This window comes from Momordica charantia, assembly GCF_013281855.1.
Source record: "Momordica charantia cultivar OHB3-1 chromosome 8 unlocalized genomic scaffold, Mcharantia_2.0 BLBB01000008.1, whole genome shotgun sequence".
Lineage (NCBI taxonomy): Eukaryota > Viridiplantae > Streptophyta > Magnoliopsida > Cucurbitales > Cucurbitaceae > Momordica > Momordica charantia.
Window position 1 is genome coordinate 7,654,051 of NW_028275166.1, and position 21,667 is coordinate 7,675,717.

Consider the following 21,667-nt stretch of genomic DNA (forward strand, 5'->3'; position numbering starts at 1 on the left):
ATTGGCAACCTTGCTTTTTCTTTCCCCCTCTTTTTTGGGTCTTAATTGTGGGGAAAGTATTCAGAAGGCATTAGAAATAGGAGCACTTGCAAAAGTAGCGAAATAATAATAATAATAATAATAAAATTTTGAAAAGTTTTGCAAAAATAGCAAAGCTCAACTTGCATGAAAAAAATAACCAATTTAATGAATACAGAGTCTAAACAATAATATACTTCATATATATATACATGGTTTGATGTACAATTAATAAAATCGAAATAACTAAAAATAACAAAAACCAAAATTCAAATATTTTATCATATTTATTTATGTTATCTATCTATAAATTATAAAATGAGAAAATTTTAAGTTATCCATTAAAAATTTACTTAGAAGTATTTCCAAATTCTTCCTCTCCAACATTTCAACTTGAGTTGCTCTTTCATGCATACACAAAAGTCTGTAAAATATCAGTCAATTGGATGCCAAAATGATGAAGAATGGATGCAACTTTAACAATTTTGCAGAATCATCCACATGAATATTTGGAAATGATAACTTTAACATAATGGGAATTACCATCGATTTCAAAGGAGTTAAAAAAAAAAAGGAATAATAACTGAAAATCCTGCTGCTACAGAATGTGCTCGAACTGAGCCTGCAGAAAGAGCAATGTTGATATAGGTGGTTAGAAGCGAAGCCCTTCGAAATGATGGCGTATATAGAATCTGAAGCGGGACGAGAATAAGATACTTGCTTCGACAACTGTGGCGTATACATCAAATACATTGTATGATGAAGACACATCAGGATTTTAACTCTGTTTTGCATGTAACCATTCGACAAAATTGTCGAGGATCAAAGGCCAAGCAAGCTCCGAATCGTAATTGCTCAGGTCAGGATAGCTTATCTGCATAATGATCATCAAGTGTCACAAACTTGAATTGAGGGACATCAATACCATATACTGATGAAACAAACAAATGAATTGAAGGTGGATAGAGAAATTATTGTTGCATCATACTGCACTTTTCCTTATGATTTTCTATATGCTTGGAAGTTTGTAAAGTAGGAGAAATTCTAGGAACTATTTCAACCACTGCACCATCCAAATACCCATTTGATAGACCAATTAGAAAACAAAAGAATTCACATACTTAGATACTAGTTCTCCATAAAATTATACTTGTTTGCTCACAACTTCCTTGGCATGTTTTTATCTTTCTTAAAAAATACATTTCCGTTTTTAGCCAAATTCCAAAAATAAAAACTACTTTTCTTAGTTAAAATTTGATTGGAATTTGAGGAAACAAAGAAATTCATGAAAAAGCTAAACAAAATGCTTTCCAAACGGGACCTTAAATACCTACCTTTGAATACTATTTTCTTCACAGCATGTTATAGTAAATTCCGTTAGCAACTATTTACTTCTAAAATTTTCTCACTGTTCTCCACTGGTAGTGCAATAGATGGGAAGCAAAAAAAAATAATAATAATAATAATAAAATAAATGTGCTTTAGGAGAGAGAGAGAGAGAATGAATGTACCTCATTGCAGAATCGAAAGAAGCCCATCCATTGATCCATGTTAATAACCTTATAGTCACTTTGTAACTGCATACATAATACGAGCGAATAAGAACTTTATATTCTGCCTTTTGGACGAGAGGAAGATAGCAACTACGGGATTAAACAATCAATAACCCAAATAAATGAAATCCTACGCGAGAAAATTTTGATACTATACAATCTACACTTTCTACAGCATGTCTTTCAAATTACCTAGATGGCTACGGCTACCAGAAGAAATATGGTAAAGTCCCTTTTATCAACACTTGGCTAGAGAGAGGCAGGGCCATAACTCAATAACATACCTCTCTTATACGTGCTACTATTAAATATCTAGAATTAGAAGTACTATAAGGCAGTGCAGGAGTTAATTGCAGAGGCAAATAAGCCATGCCCATGGATAAATGTGGTAAATTAACAACAAACATGATGCTGCACTCACCTTCAAGTATTCAACAAACGCATTGACTTGGGAATGAAATTGAGACCCTAAAACAAGATCCAGCAACTCACATATGCTCTCTATGTCAATACTCTTTTGCTTCTCCTCTAAGAAAAATATCATGGAATAAAGAAAATGTAAAGGTCAAATTACAATAGAGAATAGAAGAAAATGAACCAAGCCTCAAGATTAAAACACACTAAACACAATTTGTTTACCTGTTAAACAATACTGAAATGCATAAGAATAGAAGTCCCCAAAGTTTGATGGCCTCCTTACCTTCTCAAAATGTGAGGAATCGATAATCAAAAAACTTTAAGCAGGAAAGTTAAGCAATTTGCACCAACTATATTTGCTTCTTTATTTTGGAAATTTTAACAGGACACGTATTGTACCTCTTTCTCCAGATCTGGTAGCGCCTTCTTTAGTTTACTAACAGTGTCAGCCCTCAGGGATTTGAGGCCTCTTCGCCATTCTTCCTATCAAATATGCAATAGGTTAGATTCTATCAAATAAATTTACCGAAAAGAGGGTAGAAGGGACTAAATGCTTCATCTTGTCATCACAGAGCAATTACGAATAGATAATAAGATGGGCCATCATGCAAAGAGAATGAAGAGTAAAGTAAACAAGAGAGGAAAAGAAAATATATAAAGAATTTATAAATCTTGTCAACAGAAGTTTCTGAATAAATTGGAGCTGGGGAACATAAATGATATAGGTAAAATATACTCTTCATGGATTACCATACTAAATAGATAATAGAGATGAAAGGATTAAATGATGTAGAATGCAGAAAATAAAAGGACAGAAATACTAGAAAGAAGATCTGCCATATAATTTATAATATTCCGAGGCCCACAAGAGAGTAAATATTCTTACCAGGTTAAAGTATCCTTGTTTTTCAGATTTCATTTTCCTAGTATGTGCAATCCATTAGTTTCTGGGCAATGAGGTATATACACAAACATATTGAGCTATTATATCAATCCAAGTACAACTTACCATGCAAGCATTAAGATCCTCACATCAGTGTGATTCACTTCCATGTCTGAACAAAGAGTTTCAATTCCTTCTGGACTGTTACAGAAATAGTCAGTACTGCATACCATACATATTTTATGTATACAAGTATTTAGAAATCTCCTTAAAGATAAGGAAAACAACATCCTTGATCATAAAAGGAAAATGGATGGAAATTTTTGAAGTAGAAGGATACTGTTATACAAGAGTAAGGCATGAGACATCAACCATAAAAAGAAAACAGATTCATTACTTAACTTGAATGTTTCTTGGAATTTAAACAGTATAATACTGAATAAAGAAAATATTGGTACAACGCAAAACTAACTAGCAATGTTGAAAATTGAGATACTTCCATGGACCAAAAGTTTACTTACTCGATCAAACCAGAAGAGCTATTGGCATATGAATAATATAGACTATCAATCCGTTCCAACTCTTTTGTGCTCGCTCTACTTGAGGCTGAATAAATTTAGAATATTAAGTTCATGAGAATTGACACATTATAATTTTACCCAAAAAAAAAAAACCACTCAAGCAATATAATAAATAACAAAATATCAGCAGATGATGAAGTTTATTCCAGCAAGACTGAACAAAATGTAAAGAGGGGCTTCCATATCCCCAGTCCCCACAGCAAAGTTTACTACCCAATTAAATTTGAAAATTCGTAAAAACAAAGAATAAAAGTAGTTTGCATGTTGGGAGCCTTTTGCTTTCAATCTCTAACTCTACAACTCCTGCCTTTTGCTTTAGTGATATCGACTCGCTCGATGTCATCTTGAATTAACTCTTACTGGTGCTTAAGTACACGTATGTAACAATCTGTATAATAAGCTCGAAATTTCCAAATTTGATAGCCGTCAAATAATCAACCAAATACTAGAGCTATTCATCCCACTGAAATCTCACTCTATTTAAAGACTAACTAAAGCATTAGCATAGCAAGATGCTAACATAACATCCAAAAATGATAAAAATCTCCTTAGACAAAGGCATCGTGGGAGTAATTGATCAAAATTAAACCATGCACATGGCGACGGCAAGCAACAAACCAAGATATATACATAACACGATGATCGATTTCCATGGTGAGAATTCCAAGTAGAAGAATTCGAATTGTGGAAAGAAAAAAAAAAGGATCAGGTACCGGAACGAAAGAGATCCACTGCGGAAGAATTAACGGAAGTTGAATTGGGTTGACCGGTTTTCCTCGTAGCAGAGCGCCGCATCTTCTTCTTCTTCTTCTTCTTCTTCTTCTTCTTCTTCAACAATCGGATTGCTACAGAGGAGATAAGAAGAGAAAAGCAAGAAGAAGATTGTTTTTTGTCGCACCAAATTGAAGAAGAGGAAAAAAAAAAGCGTATAACTTCGGCTTTCCTCTTCTAATTTTCCTTTCCCTTTATTTTGTCCAAATATATTTTATAGGTTTAGATTTTATTTGATTCGATTTTTAATGAACTTTATTTTATCTTCATTCCTAATCCTATTCCTACCCTTTCAAGTATTCCAAAAATAAATAAATCTGATTTAATTCGGAATAAATAATAAAATAAATATGTACATTTTAATATAGCGTAAATTTTAAAATTTTACAAAAATATCCCAATTCAAAATTAGAATTTTTGGTTGTGGGCATGCTGGGTTGATTGAAATTATTGTATTGACGTTGCAAATATGAACTGTTTTGGTTGTGAGGTGCTGGTATTGGTGTTTGATTCAACTTATTGAATCAAGTTCTTCGACTCCTAAAACAACTTTATTTATTGTCTAATCAACCTCTATACTTTTAATGTTTTTCTGCGAGGATTCATAGTAATATTTTCGATATTTGAGTTTTAAGAAAGGTTAGGTATTATAGGTTGTGGATAAAAACTATATGTATTACAAATATTAGGAAGGGTTGGGTTAGGTAGGGTTGTTCAATGCATTTGGTTCCATCGGTAACTGAACTAAAGGTTGGTCCATAAGACCGGTACGCCCTTAATTAGTTCTACTAGAAAAATATATAATCTTTAAGTATTTAATTATGATATCTTCGAATTCATAAATATTTTTTTTAGATAAAAAATTTGCTTATACATATCAGACATAAAAGAAGTAAGGTTGGGTAGAGGGTACCCCACCCTAGAGCTACACAAAAGCTTTCCAATTGTTTATGACCATGGAAAAGTTGTAGTTATGAAATAATTTCTTATAATTGATGCACTACCAAGAAGCAGTGTACTATATATTCCTACAAAAAAATATCAAAAGAAGAAAGTTTATACTAAAAAACACGGGAGTTCCTTTCCAACCATAGATGCCATAAGAGAGCTCTCGAAGCACAGTTCCACAAAAACTTAGCCTTCTTAGGAAGGTTCCACTTGTGAAGGATCTCAAGAAGCCATCCGTCAATTTGTTTAGGGAAACAAATTGACATACTGAACAAATCTAAGAGAAAGTGCCAACCTCACGCGACGAAATGACAGTGAATGAAGATATGGTCAAGGTTTTCACTGTTTTTCAAACAAAGGCGGCAAACCGAGGGCGAGAGCATCCAATTGATGCATTTCTTTTGAAGCATTTCATTAGTATTCAAACTTCTGTGTGCTAAGGACCAAAGAAACGCCTTGACCTTCTTTAGAGTAGAAAACTTCCGAATTGCCGGAATGAGAGAGGACTTCAAAGAGGGGTTGCAATCTACCATCTTCAAACAAGCATAGCGAGTACTAGTAGAGAACGTCACCCTACCTAAAGACTAGCCAACCCGATTCTTCCTTTCTCCCAGCCGCACCACATCAATTGCATAAATAAGTTCCATCCAAAAATCAAAGAGGACTCTGAGAAATACTAGATCCCATCATTCTAGTTACCATTCCAACAATCCCTTGAACTCAGAAATATGATACATTTTTGTAAATGTCAAAAAAAAAAAAAAACAGTAAGTAAGAATGAAAGAAAGAAGACAAGGTAGAAATGTAATATTGTCAAAATAATCTATCCGCTTTCAGAACTATACTGTCTGGAAGCCCTTAAGCCCACAAACTGCAAAAAAATCTCCAACTCCATTCTTCTTCTCACTAATAAAAAATCTCTACAAAACCCCTACAATTACAACCCGTCTTTGCTCAATGGATACAAAACACCCATGCTTTGTTTCTCTCTTCATTTTCGGATTCCTATCTAATGACCCGGGACGTAATCCGGGACGTGAAGAATTTTTTTGCTTTATTTTGAAATGTTCTTAAAATTTTATCTATTCCATATCTTTCCTCGACTATAAAAAAAAATACCTTTCTTCTCATTATTCTTCCCCTTGAACCTCGAACTCCATCTCAACTGAAGGTAATCTACTTTCGGAATCTCTCTCTGTCGTTTAATGTTGTTGGCAGAGAATGTATCACTGTACTTTTGCAAATCTGTTGATGTCGGCGTTGTGAATCTTTCAGGTAGCTCCGAATGGAACCCAACCCTAATAAATCGTTCGAGGTAAGGAACTTTTGATGTCTACTTCGTGTGTTGCAGATTTTGGATTTCGGCTCAATTTGTAAACCAACTCGACGCCCGAAGTTGACATGGTTTAGTCAGTTTTAATCCGAAGGCCAATCACTTGGTTGCGACTTCATGGGATAATCAGGTCCTTTTCTTTCATCCCTCTATTTTTTCTCTTTTTTATGTTGTGCTTTTACTTGCTTTTTTCTTTTCCAGTTCAGGGTTTACTTTTACGAGAATAAGGAAGATTTGCACACTATTTTTAATTGCTCTTTTGGAAGTTGAACAAATTAGACTAGAGAATGTCAAATTGATATATAGCATTCGAGGTTTGCAAGTTTATTCTATAGTTACATGTTTAATGGTTTCTGCAGGTTCGTTGTTGGGAAATAATGCAAAATGCGGGTAATATTGCCAGTACTCTTAAGGCTTCAATATCTCATGGTCATCCGGTACGTTACAGTTTATTTTTGCTTTTTTGGTTTATTAGAATTTGTTTCCGTAATATCCAAGGCTCTCAAAAGCCATATTGCATTTTACTTTTCTGCTTAGGTTTTATGCTCGGCACGGAAGGATGATGGAACAACGGTCTTTTCTGGAGGCTGTGACAATCAAGTTAAAATGTGGCCCTTACTGTCAGGTGGTCAAGCCATGACTGTGGCCATGCATGAAGCACCCGTTAAAGAGGTTGCTTGGATCCCTGAGATGAGCCTGCTGGTCTCTGGAAGCTGGGACAAGACATTAAAGTAAACACTTATTTGTTGATTCTTAAGTTTATTTCAAAGAAATTGAACACGTATCTTGTGACACTCATATATTCTCTGCAATATGAGTGAAATAGTTTCAAAATTATAATTTTTTCGTTATTGTGGAGCATGAAAAACATCCTAGGAGTCAGGTTCACACCATTTGTCTCTCTAGCAAGCTTTTGTGTTGTTTCATTTATTTCTGTGGGCATGTGTTTGTTCAAACTAAGGCATGCGTAAGTAAAAGATGTGGCTCTGCTGTTTAGGGGTATGCTTGTTTGATGGTATGAGTAGTAATTTTTTCATTTGAAGTGTTGCCATCACGACTCACCATGAGTTGATGTAGCATTGCTCCTTTATTTTTTCCTCAAATGGTTTTATTGTGATATATTTCACCCTAAGATGAATTATGAATAAGAGGGTGTGTTTTGTTTTAAAATGTATTTAAGCGCGAGCTTTCTCCGTGTTGAATCTTTTTAATCAGTGAGATTCATCTCACCTTGAAGGAAGATGTAGCTTAAAATAAGTGGGTTCATATCAATGTAGCTCCTAACTCTTTCTCTCTCTCGCTCTCTCTTATTTTTAGCATTTGTTCTTCGTTTGATATGATTGAACTTTCATATGTCAGTCCCCAATTGATAAGATGACTAAACGTGCCCTTTGAAGACAGACAATATGTCATTTTCTGCTCTTGCATGTTCACCCTTTGCCATTTATTTGTCTACCATAACACGTGGAAAAGTAATCGTATATCATGGTAGATTACCTATGTTTTCTAATTATGATTAAATTCTTTTTTATGGATTTTCCATCAGTTTAGGTATTGGGGTACAAGGCAGCCAAATCCAGTGCATACACTACAACTTCCTGATCGCTGTTATTCGATGACAGTAAGATATCCATTGATGGTAGTTGGTGCTACAGATAGAAACTTGATAGTATTTAACTTGCATAGTCCACAGGTATGGTTTTCTTTCTTTCGTGTCGCTTTGTTTTTAAATTTTTTTTATTTTATTTTATTTTTTATTTATTTTTATCTTTCATATTTCAAGTCTAATACTATTAAGTGTTGACAGAATGAATTTAAGAGAATTGTTTCACCTTTGAAGTATCAGACAAGGTGTGTAGCTGCCTTTCCCGATCAGCAAGGTTTCTTGGTAATATTTCCATCCCTTTCTCTGTTTTCATTTGTTCATATGTTTACTTTCTTTCAACTTCAAGTATAAATCTTATGCATATATCTCGATGATATTTTGGTTACTACTTGAAGGTTCTTATTTATTTACTATCTTTCAGATGTTCTCAATGACTGAAACTGTTTGATTCCTTGTTGATCATATTGTGAGATTGCTTAATCTGATTTCATTAACCATTTCAGCTTGGTTCAATAGAGGAAGGGTTGGTGTTCATCATCTTGACAAGTCTTTGGCGAATAAAAATTTCACTTTCAGGTGCCACAGGGAAGGATCAGAGATATATTCTGTCAACTCCTTGAACTTTCATCCAGTAAGTTTGAATGGATTACTTATTTATTTATTGAAGCTTCAAAAATCCAAGAAACTCCAAAACCTTTGACACATAATCCCAACATTTTATGCTAAAAGAACTTTGGAAGAACATAGTAGAGAGGTCTTCCCTAGCTTTTGAACACAGCATACACACATTCAGATTTCAAGCCCAATTAGGACCACGTTTTTTAAGCCTATCATATATGCTTCCACCCTTCCAAAAATAGTACCTAAACTAAGAAAACCTTTCTTGGTCTTTTCATCTTACCCAATGAACTTACCACTTCCTTCGAGATCAAGGGAGACCTTCCAATCCTTTTACCATGGGTTTAACAATAAACATATGTTGGTGGAGTTCAATTTCTAGATTTTTCTATCCTCCTTCAATCACGACGTGTGCCATTAATTAGCTGCAAAGGTTACAAGCTGCCTTCACTTCCTCATCTCTAACATTTCTTTTAGTAATGATCTTAATATTGCATCATGGAAAGCTTGAACAACCTGATTTTTTAGTTTTGGTAAACCACCCAGAATCTTCTTTTCCATGAGTTCTAGCTATCACTTCGTGGCGTTGCTCATTTGGTTTTCTAGGAAATCTCCTAAGCCATTTGGCCAATTGAAGCTTTCTTCTTCTTTTATAGATTTTGACTCCCAAACTGTCACTACACAAAGGCTTAGCAATCATGTTCTAACCAGCTAATTGCTTAACCTTTTCTCTTCATTTCGACTCCAAAGAAATACACTTAATTTCTTTCAATTTCAATAACAACATTTCTTGGCATTTGGAAAATGGTCATATTCTGCATTACCAAAGACCACCTTCCCCCTTAGACAAGCAAAAATTGTTCCATATGTGAACTTTTCTTCCGGTTTTTTCCTATAATAGGAGTTCATGCTTACAATTTGGAGTTCTCCCTAATAATCTTCTGGGGTGGTTATTTTTATGACGGACAAGGATATTTCCTGATCCATGCGCACTTGGGGTGGTTATTTTTCAAATTAGGTGATTATCTGCTGCCAATATCCTTACTCTACTGAATTTTGACTCATGATTCTTTAAACTTTTTGTTATTTATTGTGTTGCACTCTCGTTCAGGTGCATCACATATTGCAACTGCAGGGTCGGATGGTGCTTTTCATTTCTGGGACAAGGATAACAAAAAGAGGCTGAAGGTGCCTTCAGATCCTTATTAGTTTTTTAACTGCTTAATCCTCTGTCTTCTTCAAGATTATAAAATAGCTTGGTGGTTGCGTAGGAACTACAAGTCTATGCTTATAAACAACTTTATAACACAGAAAGCTTGTTTGGTGGGATAATGTTTTAAAACAAGTTCCATGTAAGTTTTTGGCTCAATTAAGTCTTTTGATAACTTAACATTCATGGCCAGTTAGTTTCTGATCTAAGTTTCATGACCATAGATCAAGATGTTAATTTATGACAAGATTAAGTTGAGTAAAAAATATAACTTAATGCACCGATGTACTCGAATAGTTGAATTAGATGGAACTGTGTTTTTATTTAATCTTTTTGTGGAGGTTGGCAGATGTTGGAGTTGGAGGTATTGCGAGTATAAAGTTCTATAATATCAGAAAGAGGGAGAAAAGGAAAAAGAAAAAAAATTGCAAAATACAACTTATTTTAGTTTTACAGTTAGTTCTAGTATAGTATATAATAGGTAGTAAAAAGATTAAAAAGGCAAAATTTCTACTTCTATCCCTCAACACAGAGCTCTAGAAAATATATATCTCACGCTCACCTTCACTGTCCTATGTAAGTGTGATTTTTATGTGGCAGGTAACGCGTCTGAAAAATATTTAGACGATTATTCTTAATGAATAATGGATGGTTATCTTTTTTGCTTTCCAGTCCAGTTTACGGTGCAGTCAGCCCATAACTTGGAGCACTTTCAACCAGGATGGTTCAATTTTTGCATATGCAGTACGTATCATCCTGAATATGTTTATTTTTTACTTATTGCTGATGCTCGCTTCTTTAGTTTTGCCACCGCCACTTTTAATCAGGATGGTTCTTTTGCATATTCAGTACGTAGTTATCTTGAATATGTTTCTTTTTTTCTTATTGCTGATGCTCGCTTCTTTAGTTTTGCCACCACCTAACCCTTAAAGGTTACATGAGTGAGCACCTATCATAAACCGTTATTTCCAACGTGTATAATGTATAAAAATTATTCATTATCTAATTTTGTCACCCTCTCTCTATTGGCCTTACTCCAGTCATCATTCTGAACTCTTGCCTCGTCTAGGACACACGTAAAAGTGGTTGTTGTTCAGCTTGTGACTACTTACTACTATGATTGCGTGATCACATAGGGAATAAAGAATGCCCTTATTCTCTTACATATATAAACTTATAAAGTGTTTTAAGTGTTACAAACTAGTTGAAAAACCATTCAGAAAGTTTCCTAATTCAGAGTTGGATATAGGGAAGGGCTCTTGAATTTCTTCATTATCCTGTAAGCTTTTTCTTTATTTCACTCCAATCCATCTCTTTCGATCCTATCACATTGTTATATCTGCTATTTTGATTCCAAACTGTGGGAATCCTTCTGTTCATAACTTCTATTTCATTTCTTTTTTGTTAGTTTCAAGAAATTCTTTCTTTTTCGAGAGAATTAAGGTTTATAAAAAGTCTTCCAATCCTACCACATTGGTGTGACTGCTAGTTTGATTCCAAACCGTGGGAATCCTTCTGTCCATAACTTTTCTTGGTTTCTTTTTTGTTAGTTTTGAGAAATATATTGACCAATTCCAATTCCTTTCTTTTTCAAAAGAATTAAGGCTTTAAAAAAGGTGGGAAGTTTGTTCTTTTGAAGTAAGCTGAACTCGTGACATGTGGGATTTATACAGGTGTGTTACGATTGGAGCAAGGGAGCAGAAAATTACAACCCTGCAACAGCAAAAACCTACATTTACTTACACCTGCCACAGGTACATGATGTCCATAATTTTGATAAATTTGTGTACTTGCTTAGCATGTTGTTGCAGGTAAATTACTGAGAATTTTCTCTTTTTGATGTAATGTAGGAGTCTGAGGTTAAACCCCAGCCCCAGGCCACCGCCGGGGGCGGCAGGAAGTAACAATATTCTTCCATCAAATTCTAAGAAAATTCACTGTAAATTCGACAACATTCTTTTGTTTTTCTTCGGATGTGTCTTATTTTATCTTGTCAATTACTAATAAATTAACTAGGATAGAAATTGTAGGCTACAAATATGACTTAGTTTTAGTTTAGAGCGTAATGCACCATGTTTTGTATGACTTCAAATACTGAGTTTTCAAATACATATGATTTATAATTGTGTTTCTTTTGATTTTACTTTTCCTTGTAGCTAAGAGATTTCTATTTTTTACCAAGTTGATCACTAATGGTGATGATTTTCTTTGAGGTTGGACGATTTAAATTTGGAGAATGGATGGAGTCAGACTTTTAATTCTATTAAAATTATAATGTTGTAGAGTGCTGACATGAATTCTGAACATCTTTAAAATTTGTAATGATTAATTACAGTTCCTTTCAAAAGAAGAAAAAATTACTCACAGTTACTTTTTAAATAGAGTAATGATTTAGTTAAATATTATTTTGATTTTTAGATTTGTTTATTTTGGTACCTTTATTTTCAAAACGTTCTTATTATTATTATTATTTTGTTATTTTACTATTTTTGAAACGTTTATTTTGATGCATGTATTTTTAAATGTCAACAATTTTAAAAAATTAAGGGAGGTAAGAAGTCAAATAGGTTCATACATGAAAATATTTGAAAGTAAGATGATTTCAAGATATTCTTGGTGATTTATTTATTGTACTTTAAAATTGGTAACAATTTAGTTACTTAATTTTAATATGTAATAATTTAGTTTCTATAGTTTAAAAGTTTGTAACAATTTAATCTTACCGTTAAAATTTTTGTCAAAATTAAGTATCGGCTTGTATCTTTTAACAATTTAGTTTTTGTAATTTATAAACACATTTGATGTTTTATCGTTTTATCAATCTAAATGTATAAGAAAGTTAACAAAATTTTAACGATAGAGACTAAGTCGTTACAAATTTAAAATTACAAGGACTAAATTGTTACATACTCTAGTTTGAGAACGAAATTAAAAATTTAGGGACTAGTTCAGGGATTAAATCTTACTGAAAAGAAAATACAGGGACCAAAAATATTTTTTAACCCATATAATTTTTTCCTCTAATTTGTGCATGCTAGTTGATGAAATATAATACCTTTGTTAGTTGAGTTACAACTAAATTTGAACGTTTTATTAAAACGTACTAAGTTTGAACTTTTTAGATGCATGATTAAGTGAAGGACTTATTAATAGTCATTCATACAAGTCTTTAACTTGATTTTTTAAGAGAGTATTAACTTAATTACTCTGTCAAAACTTTTTCAAGTTTCTATAACCATTCTTAAATTTAATTTGTTATAGTAAAAAACACAGAGCTGTAAAGTGAACCAAAACAAAGAAGAAGAAAAAAGAGAATGAAATTGAAAACATATAATCACTTCTTATGTTATACAAATATACCTCACATTTGTTGCATGCTTTGTTAGATTAAGAGGTAACATTATTATTATTATACAAATATAAAGTCAAAATTGGAAGCTAAATAAAGCATATCTATGTGCCTGTGAGTGAGATTCCACAAAGTAAAGAGCCAGCTGTGTGGTTTTTTTTTTTTTTTTTAATAATTATGTGAGATTGATGATTCAATTTAAGTTAAAGTTGAAGTTTGGATCCTCTCCCCTAGAACTAAAGTTTTTTTTCCCTTTAAATTGTGATTTTAAGGACATTAACTATAGATATTATAAACATCAAGTAATTAATTATTAGAATTTTGCTCACCCCTTTAATTTGTTTGGGTGACCTCGAACATATGATAATATAATCCTTGTTGTTAAATAATGATCATGTAGCATACCACCTCAGGACATATATTCATGTTAAAAAAAAACTCGAACAATTTAGTCCTTATATATTTTCGTTGAACTAATGATTTAGTTCATGAATTTTCAAATTGATAACAATTTAGTTCCTATAGTTTAAAATTTGTAGGAAATTTAATCTCCACCAAAGTGTCGAGACTTATTATATATAAGAATTTAGTATTTGTAATTTACAAGAAACCGTATCGAATCTTAACTATATTTTTCACTCGTTGCAAACTTTAAACTACACAAACTAAATTATTACATATTAAAGTTTAAATACTAACTTATAGTTTTACTAAATTAAAAGTACAATAACTAAGGCGTCATTTGGAAAGAAACAAAATTATTTTTAACCTAAATATAAAAATACCCCTTAAGCCTTCTCTCTCCTTCCTTAACCACCTAACAAAACTATAATATTACTCAAAAAGAAAAGAAAATAGAGTGGAAAAAGAAGGCCAAAAAAATGATGCACTATAAATTTCCACTATTCCCATTCACTTTGGTTGTGTAAAATTAAAGATGGCGAGACCTCAACACAAGTACAGAGGAGTCCGGCAGCGCCATTGGGGCTCTTGGGTCTCTGAGATTCGCCACCCTTTATTGTAATATTCTCTTTTCTTCTCCTAACAATTATGATTATTTAGTTACGTAACAATTTTATTTTTATTATATTTTAATCTTTGCTGGGAAGAATTTCGTCATTTAGTATGTAATGATCATTTTAAACAAACTTTTCAATACTATACATTTACGTGCATCTAACTAAATCGTTACCTATTCATATTTATGAGTAGAGTTGTTACCAATTTTAAACTACAGAAACTAAATTGTTTCGATTTAAAATGACACTAAAATAAGTTTTTCGACCTCTTTAGGAAGACAAGGATATGGCTGGGAACTTTTGAAACGGCTGAAGACGCCGCTCGAGCTTACGACGAAGCAGCCAGAATAATGTGTTGCCCTAATAATCTCTCCTCCAATCACAATGCGCCACCTCAGTACTCCTCGTCCGCATCGACGTTGGGGCCGGTGTCGAAGCTTCTCACTCCGACTTTGATCGATAAATTGGAGAAATGTCGAATGGCTTCCTTCCAAATGGCCAAAAAGAAACTCCCCACCAAAACGCACCTATCCGACCGGAGTCGCCGTCCGGCGGCGAAACTCGACGGCGGAGGAGTTCAATCGCCGGAGACTCAGGAGTTTCACCGGCTTGAAGACGACCACGTAGAGCAAATGATACAAGAGTTGCTTGATCTTGGCTCCTTTCACTTTTGCCCTAATAATAATATTGCTTCTTCAAATAATTAAAATAGATTAAGAAATAAATTTAGTGTTTTTCTTTTTCATTTTTTAAACTTCTTTTTTTTTTTTTGGAGTAATTACTCTTATAAAATATTAAATAGATTACTAATACTATATAAATAATTTTTTAAAAAAATTGTCAAAGTAAACATAGGTCAGTGGTAATTGGTAATATCTTCAACCAAGAGGTTATGAGTTTAATCACCCACTCCCACAACATCGTTATATGAAAATTTTCAATATATACATATATAAAACAATGGTCATCCATTTTCAATATATTTGATCAATACTCTTAAGATATGTAATATATATTTTATCCTCTTAAGTTAGGTTCAAATCGATGTAATTAATGTCTCTTAAAAAAAATCAACGTAATTAATGATCAAATGTGTATTACTTATCGAATAAGACTTAATTGAGAATAGAAATCAGTAGTACCTTACATTTAGGAAATATTGATATACAATTTTGTCTAAATTAGTTCCACGCCAATGTAATAATATAGTAGAAATTCTTATGCTGATAAAAGAAAGAAAAGTATATATATATAAAAAAAAGGAAGTGAAAAGAATTATTTCATTGGACAAAGTACACAATCTACGACCTTGGATCATGTGAAAGAAGAAATAAAAAAGACTATGAACAGGAGCTGAAAATAATATAAGATAAAAAAAAAGAAGAAAAAAAATGAATAAAGTAGGAGTGAGATCAAGCATGATCTAGACTAGACATGTATGTTTGTTTGTCTAGAAGAATATCACAACCAACTTTTAATATGTTTTGAAGCTATACCTAATAAATTAGTGGATCCGTCAATCTGGGCATGACTCAACTGATTAAAGTATCTAATTTTCGATCTCAATTGATTAAAGTATCTATCTCTGATTCGGACTGGATATGACTCAACTTATTAAAGTACCTAATTTCCGATCTCAATTGATTAAAATATCTATCTCTGATCCGTCAATCTGAACATGACTTAACTGATTAAAGTATCTAATTTATGACCTCAACTGATAATTAAAGTATCTATCTCCGATCAAAAAGTAGTGAGATCGAATCCCCACCCGACATGATGTATAAAAAAAACAAATTGATGGATCATAAATTACTAGAATTTATATAAAATTAAAAAAATCAGTAATTACTAACAAGTTAAATAATTATTTTATTATATTCTTTAGACATGTTTTATTGTTTAAAAAATAATTTTCATTTATTCCCCCGTGTTTTTTCCGTTTTTTTAGTTTAACAGATTATGGAGGGATCAGACTATCCATCTTTGGAACAATAAATAAGTGCTTTATCTATAATGTTTTTGGTAAAAAAATTTTAGGATATAGAAATATATAATCATGGAGGTGTAAATTAAAATTTTACCAATAGAGAAAGTGAATATGCATTTCTTTTTACAATTTGTGGTTTTCTTTTCCTCTTTAAATGAGAATACTGGTTTTTTAAGTCAAAACTATTTTGAGAAGAATACCATCTAAAATTTATTTTAAAAATTTGAGAATAGATTTTAACTCCCACATCTTGATTGTACATAATCTAAACACTTAGTCAAAACTAAACGAGAAAACTCAGGGTAGCTTTATTTCTCTAGTGTGGGGTCAAATTGAATATAATCAGGAAAACCAATATACATAAAGTACAAAACAAAAAATATTTATCTTCTATTTTCAACCGCATAATAGCTAAAAAATAGTCAATTTTAATGTAGAGAGCTATGCACACGGACCTGCAACTAGCATAGACTCTCAACAACGGTGCAAGACTTTCTGCCACCATATATCAACACTACAATACAAATGTTATAGTACAAATTAGTTAAGATATGTATCACAACCCAAAAAGTTGTGGATTCGAATATCTACCCTACTTGTCGTACTAAAAAAATCATAAGTAATTTTCAACACTATCATTATAAATTTAACCATACAGTTTTATTTTTCAAATAAAAGTTTAACATATGAAAGGTTGAAAATAGTAAATCAACAATTTATTTGATATAACAATATTGCATAAATGCGGCAGTATTTACCTGCAAGAAGAAGAATTGACTATTAGTTTTTATTTAAAAAAAAATGTCACTGCACAAAATAAATTTTTACCCAAAAGAGAATCTTAAAATTTTCTATTTACAAGTATGGAAAAATGGAATTTTATGAAGCACTTGATGACAACCCATATAAAAACAAGTGAAAATGATATAGATAGAATGAGTATGTGGGTCAAAAATGATTTTTTTTTTTTTTTTTTTTTTTGGATAGAAGGGATAATAAAGTTGTCAAGTCCCTTATCAAAATGAGGAAAAAAAAAACAAAGGAAAAGAAAAGAAAGGGATGTAAGTGAGAAAACAAAATGAGAATGTTTTGAAAGTGAAATTATAATCATTATGATATTTTCCCAAACCTCATTCATATTTTGAACCGCTAAATACCCGTTAAGTAGTACCATGAGGGACATATGAAAAGAAAAGGAGTGAAATAGAACATGAAACCGTAGGACTCGTTTGATAACATTCCCGTTTTCTGTTTCTTATTCCTGTTTCTCATTTTTTGAGAAATAGACATGCTTGAAATCTTGTTTCTTGTTTTTAAAATGTGAGAAACGTTTCTAAAAAAGGGATCGATTTTTGGAAACTACAAAAATAATTTCGTTCTTGTCATTTCTGTTTCTGTGTGAGGCACTATTTGAATACAATTTATTTGGTGCGGCAAATTTCATTCCACCACGTCGTGGCTGACTGGTGCTAAAGAGGTCTAAAAATCCATGTGCAAATTGTTCGATTGTTAACCTATGCCTTTTTTTTTTAATTTAAAACCTTTTGAAAATTTATTCTTTTATTTAAAGTTATTATATATTTTCTTAAAACAAAAAATTTCTATTTTCCAGTTAAAAATGTTTTGAAATTTTATTTTTTATTAAGCTAATAATTTATATTTTTATATGAAGAAATTTATATTGTAAATTATATTTTCTTGGATAAATTATATTCTCCGAGTATATTTTATGTTTACTAAATTTTATTTTAACTAAAAATAAAAATAAGTCAACTTTAATTAAAGATATATATTCTCGGTCAGAGTTTGTGAGTTCGAATCTCGACTCTCACAAGTTGTTGTACTAAAACAAATTAAAAATGGAAACAAGGAACATGAAAGAGTTATCAAACATATTTTTGTTTCTATTATTTTATTCAAGAAACAAAAAACAAAAATGATTATCAAACATATCCCCGTTTCTAATTCTAAAAAAAATAGAAACAAGAAACATGAAACAAAAAACAAGAAACGAGAACGTTACCAAACGTGCCCGTAATATTCAATGTAATAAAAGAAATGAGGGAAGCTACAATAGAAAAATATTGACAGGAAAAATACTTCGAAAACAACTTGTTCCGGCGTTCGTAGCACAAGACTTTACTACTTTAGCTGCGTTATATACCCATCACTCATGTCATACTCCTTGAAAAAGCTCGAACGGCCTTCAACAAAAGGGTATTTGTACCCAAAACCGACACCTCTAGGTAGTACAAAGTCAACCTCTTCCATAGATGGGTTGACTGTGAGTTTTTTAAAAAATGACTTAATGCCCCCATATCCGAATCCCGCGAGTGACTAAGCGCAAGACGAGCCATAACCATAACGGGCAAATTGACCACAACTAAGGTCTAAAATGTCAATGTGGATGGAAATATCGACGTCTCAATTTCATGAAAATATTGATAAAATGTTGATGTCGATGGATATTTCTGTAAAATTTAGAGAAATTAAAAATAAAAATAAATATTTAAATTAACAAATAAACATCTTTCCATTTTTAAATAAATTTAAAATTATTAATATTAATATTAGGTATATATTAGTGACATTTTATTGATTTATCCCTGATGTCGATGCCAAACTCATAGATACATAAACATGTCGATGAAAATACAACGTATCAACGAATATTTAATACCATGACTACAACTCATATATAAAGAATCAACCAACTTTTTTATATGTCTGGTAATCTCAATTAGAGATGAATATTAAGGTCCAAATTAGTGATATTTTATTTTTATATATATGTTTTTTTTATGATATAATAGAAATGTCAGATTCTTGATATTGAACGCTTATGGACATATATGAAGTTATTGTTAATAGAAATATCTAATAAGTCGATAGAATTTTAATACGTACAATTTCTCGATCCGTAGGTTCGAATCTCAAAACCAAGTCCTTAAAAATCTTCCATTATTACCCTATACAACTTCTTGTTAATTTTTTAGATTAATTTGTGATCCTTTTAATTAAGCAATAATAATGTGGGTGAATTAAAGTTGTGTGCATGGGAGTGGAGACCATCAATTACCATACAAATTCCAACAAAATTAAGACCCACACCTTCCCCTTTTTTGCTTCATAATTGGCTTCTATTTTTTATTTTTATTTTTATATTCATGTAATTATATATGCTCTTCCCCCATCAATATTCCACAATAAAATAAAATAAAAACTCATCAATAATGATGATTTGTACATGTGAAATTGATTGTGTTCCCCATTACAATTTCTATATGCCTCTTAAGTTTGATTTGATTTATCTGAAAAAAAAAAGAAGATTTGATTTTATATTTTACATCTAGAAATCATCATTTCTTAATTTATTACTATTAGTTTGCCAAAGATGGAGATATGTTCATAAGTATTATTATTTCTTGTTCTTATTTTTCATATCTTTTGGTTTTAGTTTTTAGGATGTATTTGATACAATATTATTGTTTTTCTGTGTTTTTGGATTTGGAATTTTGAGAAATATGTGCACATGATAATATTATAGGGTGCCTCATTAATAAAATTAACAAAATGCCTTAATTTATCTACTCCATTATCGTTCGAATTTGTAAAATTTAACTATAAAACCAAATGAGTAAATATTATTATTAAATACCTTATATTTTATCGTTAAGATGGTTAAACAGTAAAAAAATTATGCACGTGTGAAGAGAGAAAGAAGCATTCATCTTCTTCAAAAGAAATAGCCAGCTTTTCTTTCTTTCTGTTTTTCCTTTTTTTTTTTTTTTGAGTTAATTGAATTGTGTTGTTGGTTGGTGGGAATTTAAGTGAGTTTAATATCCCATATTAAGTTATTAAAATCTGGATTTACGTAATTTGCAATTTGTTTGTCAATTTTTTATTTATAAAATTTAACATGTAGTATAAAATACGAGTTTCGTAAATTTAGAGTTGTGTAGTTTGGTAAAACCAAAAAAAAAAAAATTACAAATCAAATATAAGCCCGACTTCCTAACTTCAAGTATACAAGTATAAGTCTAACATTTTAACTAAACAATTTTTTTTTAGTACAGAACAAATTTTACCACATTACCTAATAAATTAATATAATGAGACATCGTTCTTGTAACGTCCCAAGTCCAGAATTCAGGATCCGGATTCTAGCACCTCTCTGCCCCGACATCCCCTGCGACCCGATCGCGTCACCGTCTAGTTCTGAACTACTTAGAAGAGCGTAGTTCTTTCAACAAACTTTGTCCTCACTTATATGCTTCCTAGTAAAGCAACTAGGAGGTCACCTAGCCGAAAATTGCTCCAGGTCAAACACGCTTAACTTTGGAGTTCTTACGATTGAATTATCGAAAAGGAAAAGGAAGGTGCACATTGTTAGTATAGGTTAACTATTATTTCTTTTAAGTTTTCTTAACCATACTTTCTATAGTCTCAGGATCCCTCTCATTCGGATGTGGTATCGATTCATTCTAGTCGGGCGTTACATTTCTCTAATTTAATACTTTGCTATGTTAGTAAATTTAAAAACTAGTACTAATGTCTAAACCTCAAATTCTAGGTAATGATGACAAATATTTCCTAAGTATTTGAATCAATGCTTTGTTTGTCACTGTTTTTCTACGACAAACAAAACACAATATACTGAAGAAAATCAAATTATAATTAATTGTGAATTAGTGAATTTTACTCCTAAAAAAATGAACGGTCCATGCAAATTACTTTTTAGATCCAACCATGTTTACTTTTTCATTCCTTAAAATCAATATAATGTCCAATATTAAAAAAAGGAAAAAAAAAAAGAGAGAAGAAGAAAATGACTTGCAATGCGTGCTCCAATCCACTAATTGATAATATTTTTCAATGATGAGTTTGAAAATTGTGTTCATGTGAATCATATTAGGGAAGATAGTGATAACCCATCATTTTGATCCTCTTTGCCTTTTTTTCATCCCCTATTTACTTTTCTTTCCCCCCTATATTGTATCAATGATTACAATGCTACTTTTTTTTCCCTTTTTTAAAATAAGCGAAAAAATTATAAAATTTGACTGATTGTCCATTTTCAGCCGTCCACCTGCATTTTGAAATTTAAATGGTCTATTTTTTAAATTAGAAATGACAGTAGTTTACCTTTCTCACCTCACTATTTATCTCTCCAACTACAAATAATTACAGATTCTAACCATGCGATGAATACCAAAATTTAATAAATATAATTAAAGTACACTTTAATAGCACTGATTTGAAGATGATTATTCGTTTTGCACAAATTACTAACAGATTACAGTGATCGTCTCAATAGGATACAACGACTAACTCCAATAGAATAGCAACTTCGAACTACTCGAATATAAGA

The 21,667-nt window shown here is 31.7% G+C and overlaps 3 protein-coding genes across 4 annotated transcripts; 2 read left to right on the plus strand and 1 right to left on the minus strand.

Annotated features, from left to right (window-relative positions):
• Window positions 1-473: 473 nt before the first annotated feature.
• LOC111020935 (defective in cullin neddylation protein (DUF298)) lies at window positions 474-4,418 on the minus strand. 2 transcript variants are annotated; one of them, XR_002602766.2, is made up of 10 exons: window positions 4,166-4,418; window positions 3,393-3,477; window positions 2,998-3,072; window positions 2,875-2,911; window positions 2,388-2,471; window positions 2,211-2,271; window positions 1,993-2,099; window positions 1,530-1,595; window positions 740-892; window positions 474-640 (listed from the first exon to the last, which is right to left on the minus strand). XR_002602766.2 is itself a non-coding variant. In XM_022297734.2 (9 exons), the coding sequence occupies exons 1-9, from the start codon at window positions 4,245-4,247 to the stop codon at window positions 797-799; spliced, it is 693 nt and encodes a 230-aa protein (XP_022153426.1). In that variant the 5' UTR covers window positions 4,248-4,417; the 3' UTR covers window positions 474-796. The 2 variants fall into 2 exon arrangements, 1 of the variants encoding a protein (XP_022153426.1); XM_022297734.2 differs by having other exon boundaries at window positions 474-892; window positions 4,166-4,417.
• A 1,958-nt stretch (window positions 4,419-6,376) lies between these two features.
• Window positions 6,377-12,070, plus strand: LOC111020954 (protein RAE1). Its single transcript, XM_088127912.1, has 11 exons — window positions 6,377-6,486; window positions 6,580-6,634; window positions 6,864-6,941; window positions 7,042-7,235; window positions 8,056-8,197; window positions 8,312-8,415; window positions 8,627-8,745; window positions 9,840-9,916; window positions 10,611-10,682; window positions 11,612-11,692; window positions 11,789-12,070. Exons 1-11 carry the CDS (start codon window positions 6,377-6,379, stop codon window positions 11,840-11,842), a joined length of 1,086 nt encoding a protein of 361 aa, XP_087984038.1. The 3' UTR covers window positions 11,843-12,070.
• A 2,096-nt stretch (window positions 12,071-14,166) lies between these two features.
• On the plus strand, window positions 14,167-15,080 carry LOC111020953 (ethylene-responsive transcription factor ERF003-like). Its single transcript, XM_022297755.2, has 2 exons — window positions 14,167-14,307; window positions 14,581-15,080. Exons 1-2 carry the CDS (start codon window positions 14,225-14,227, stop codon window positions 15,011-15,013), a joined length of 516 nt encoding a protein of 171 aa, XP_022153447.2. The 5' UTR covers window positions 14,167-14,224; the 3' UTR covers window positions 15,014-15,080.
• The last annotated feature ends 6,587 nt before the right edge of the window (window positions 15,081-21,667 follow it).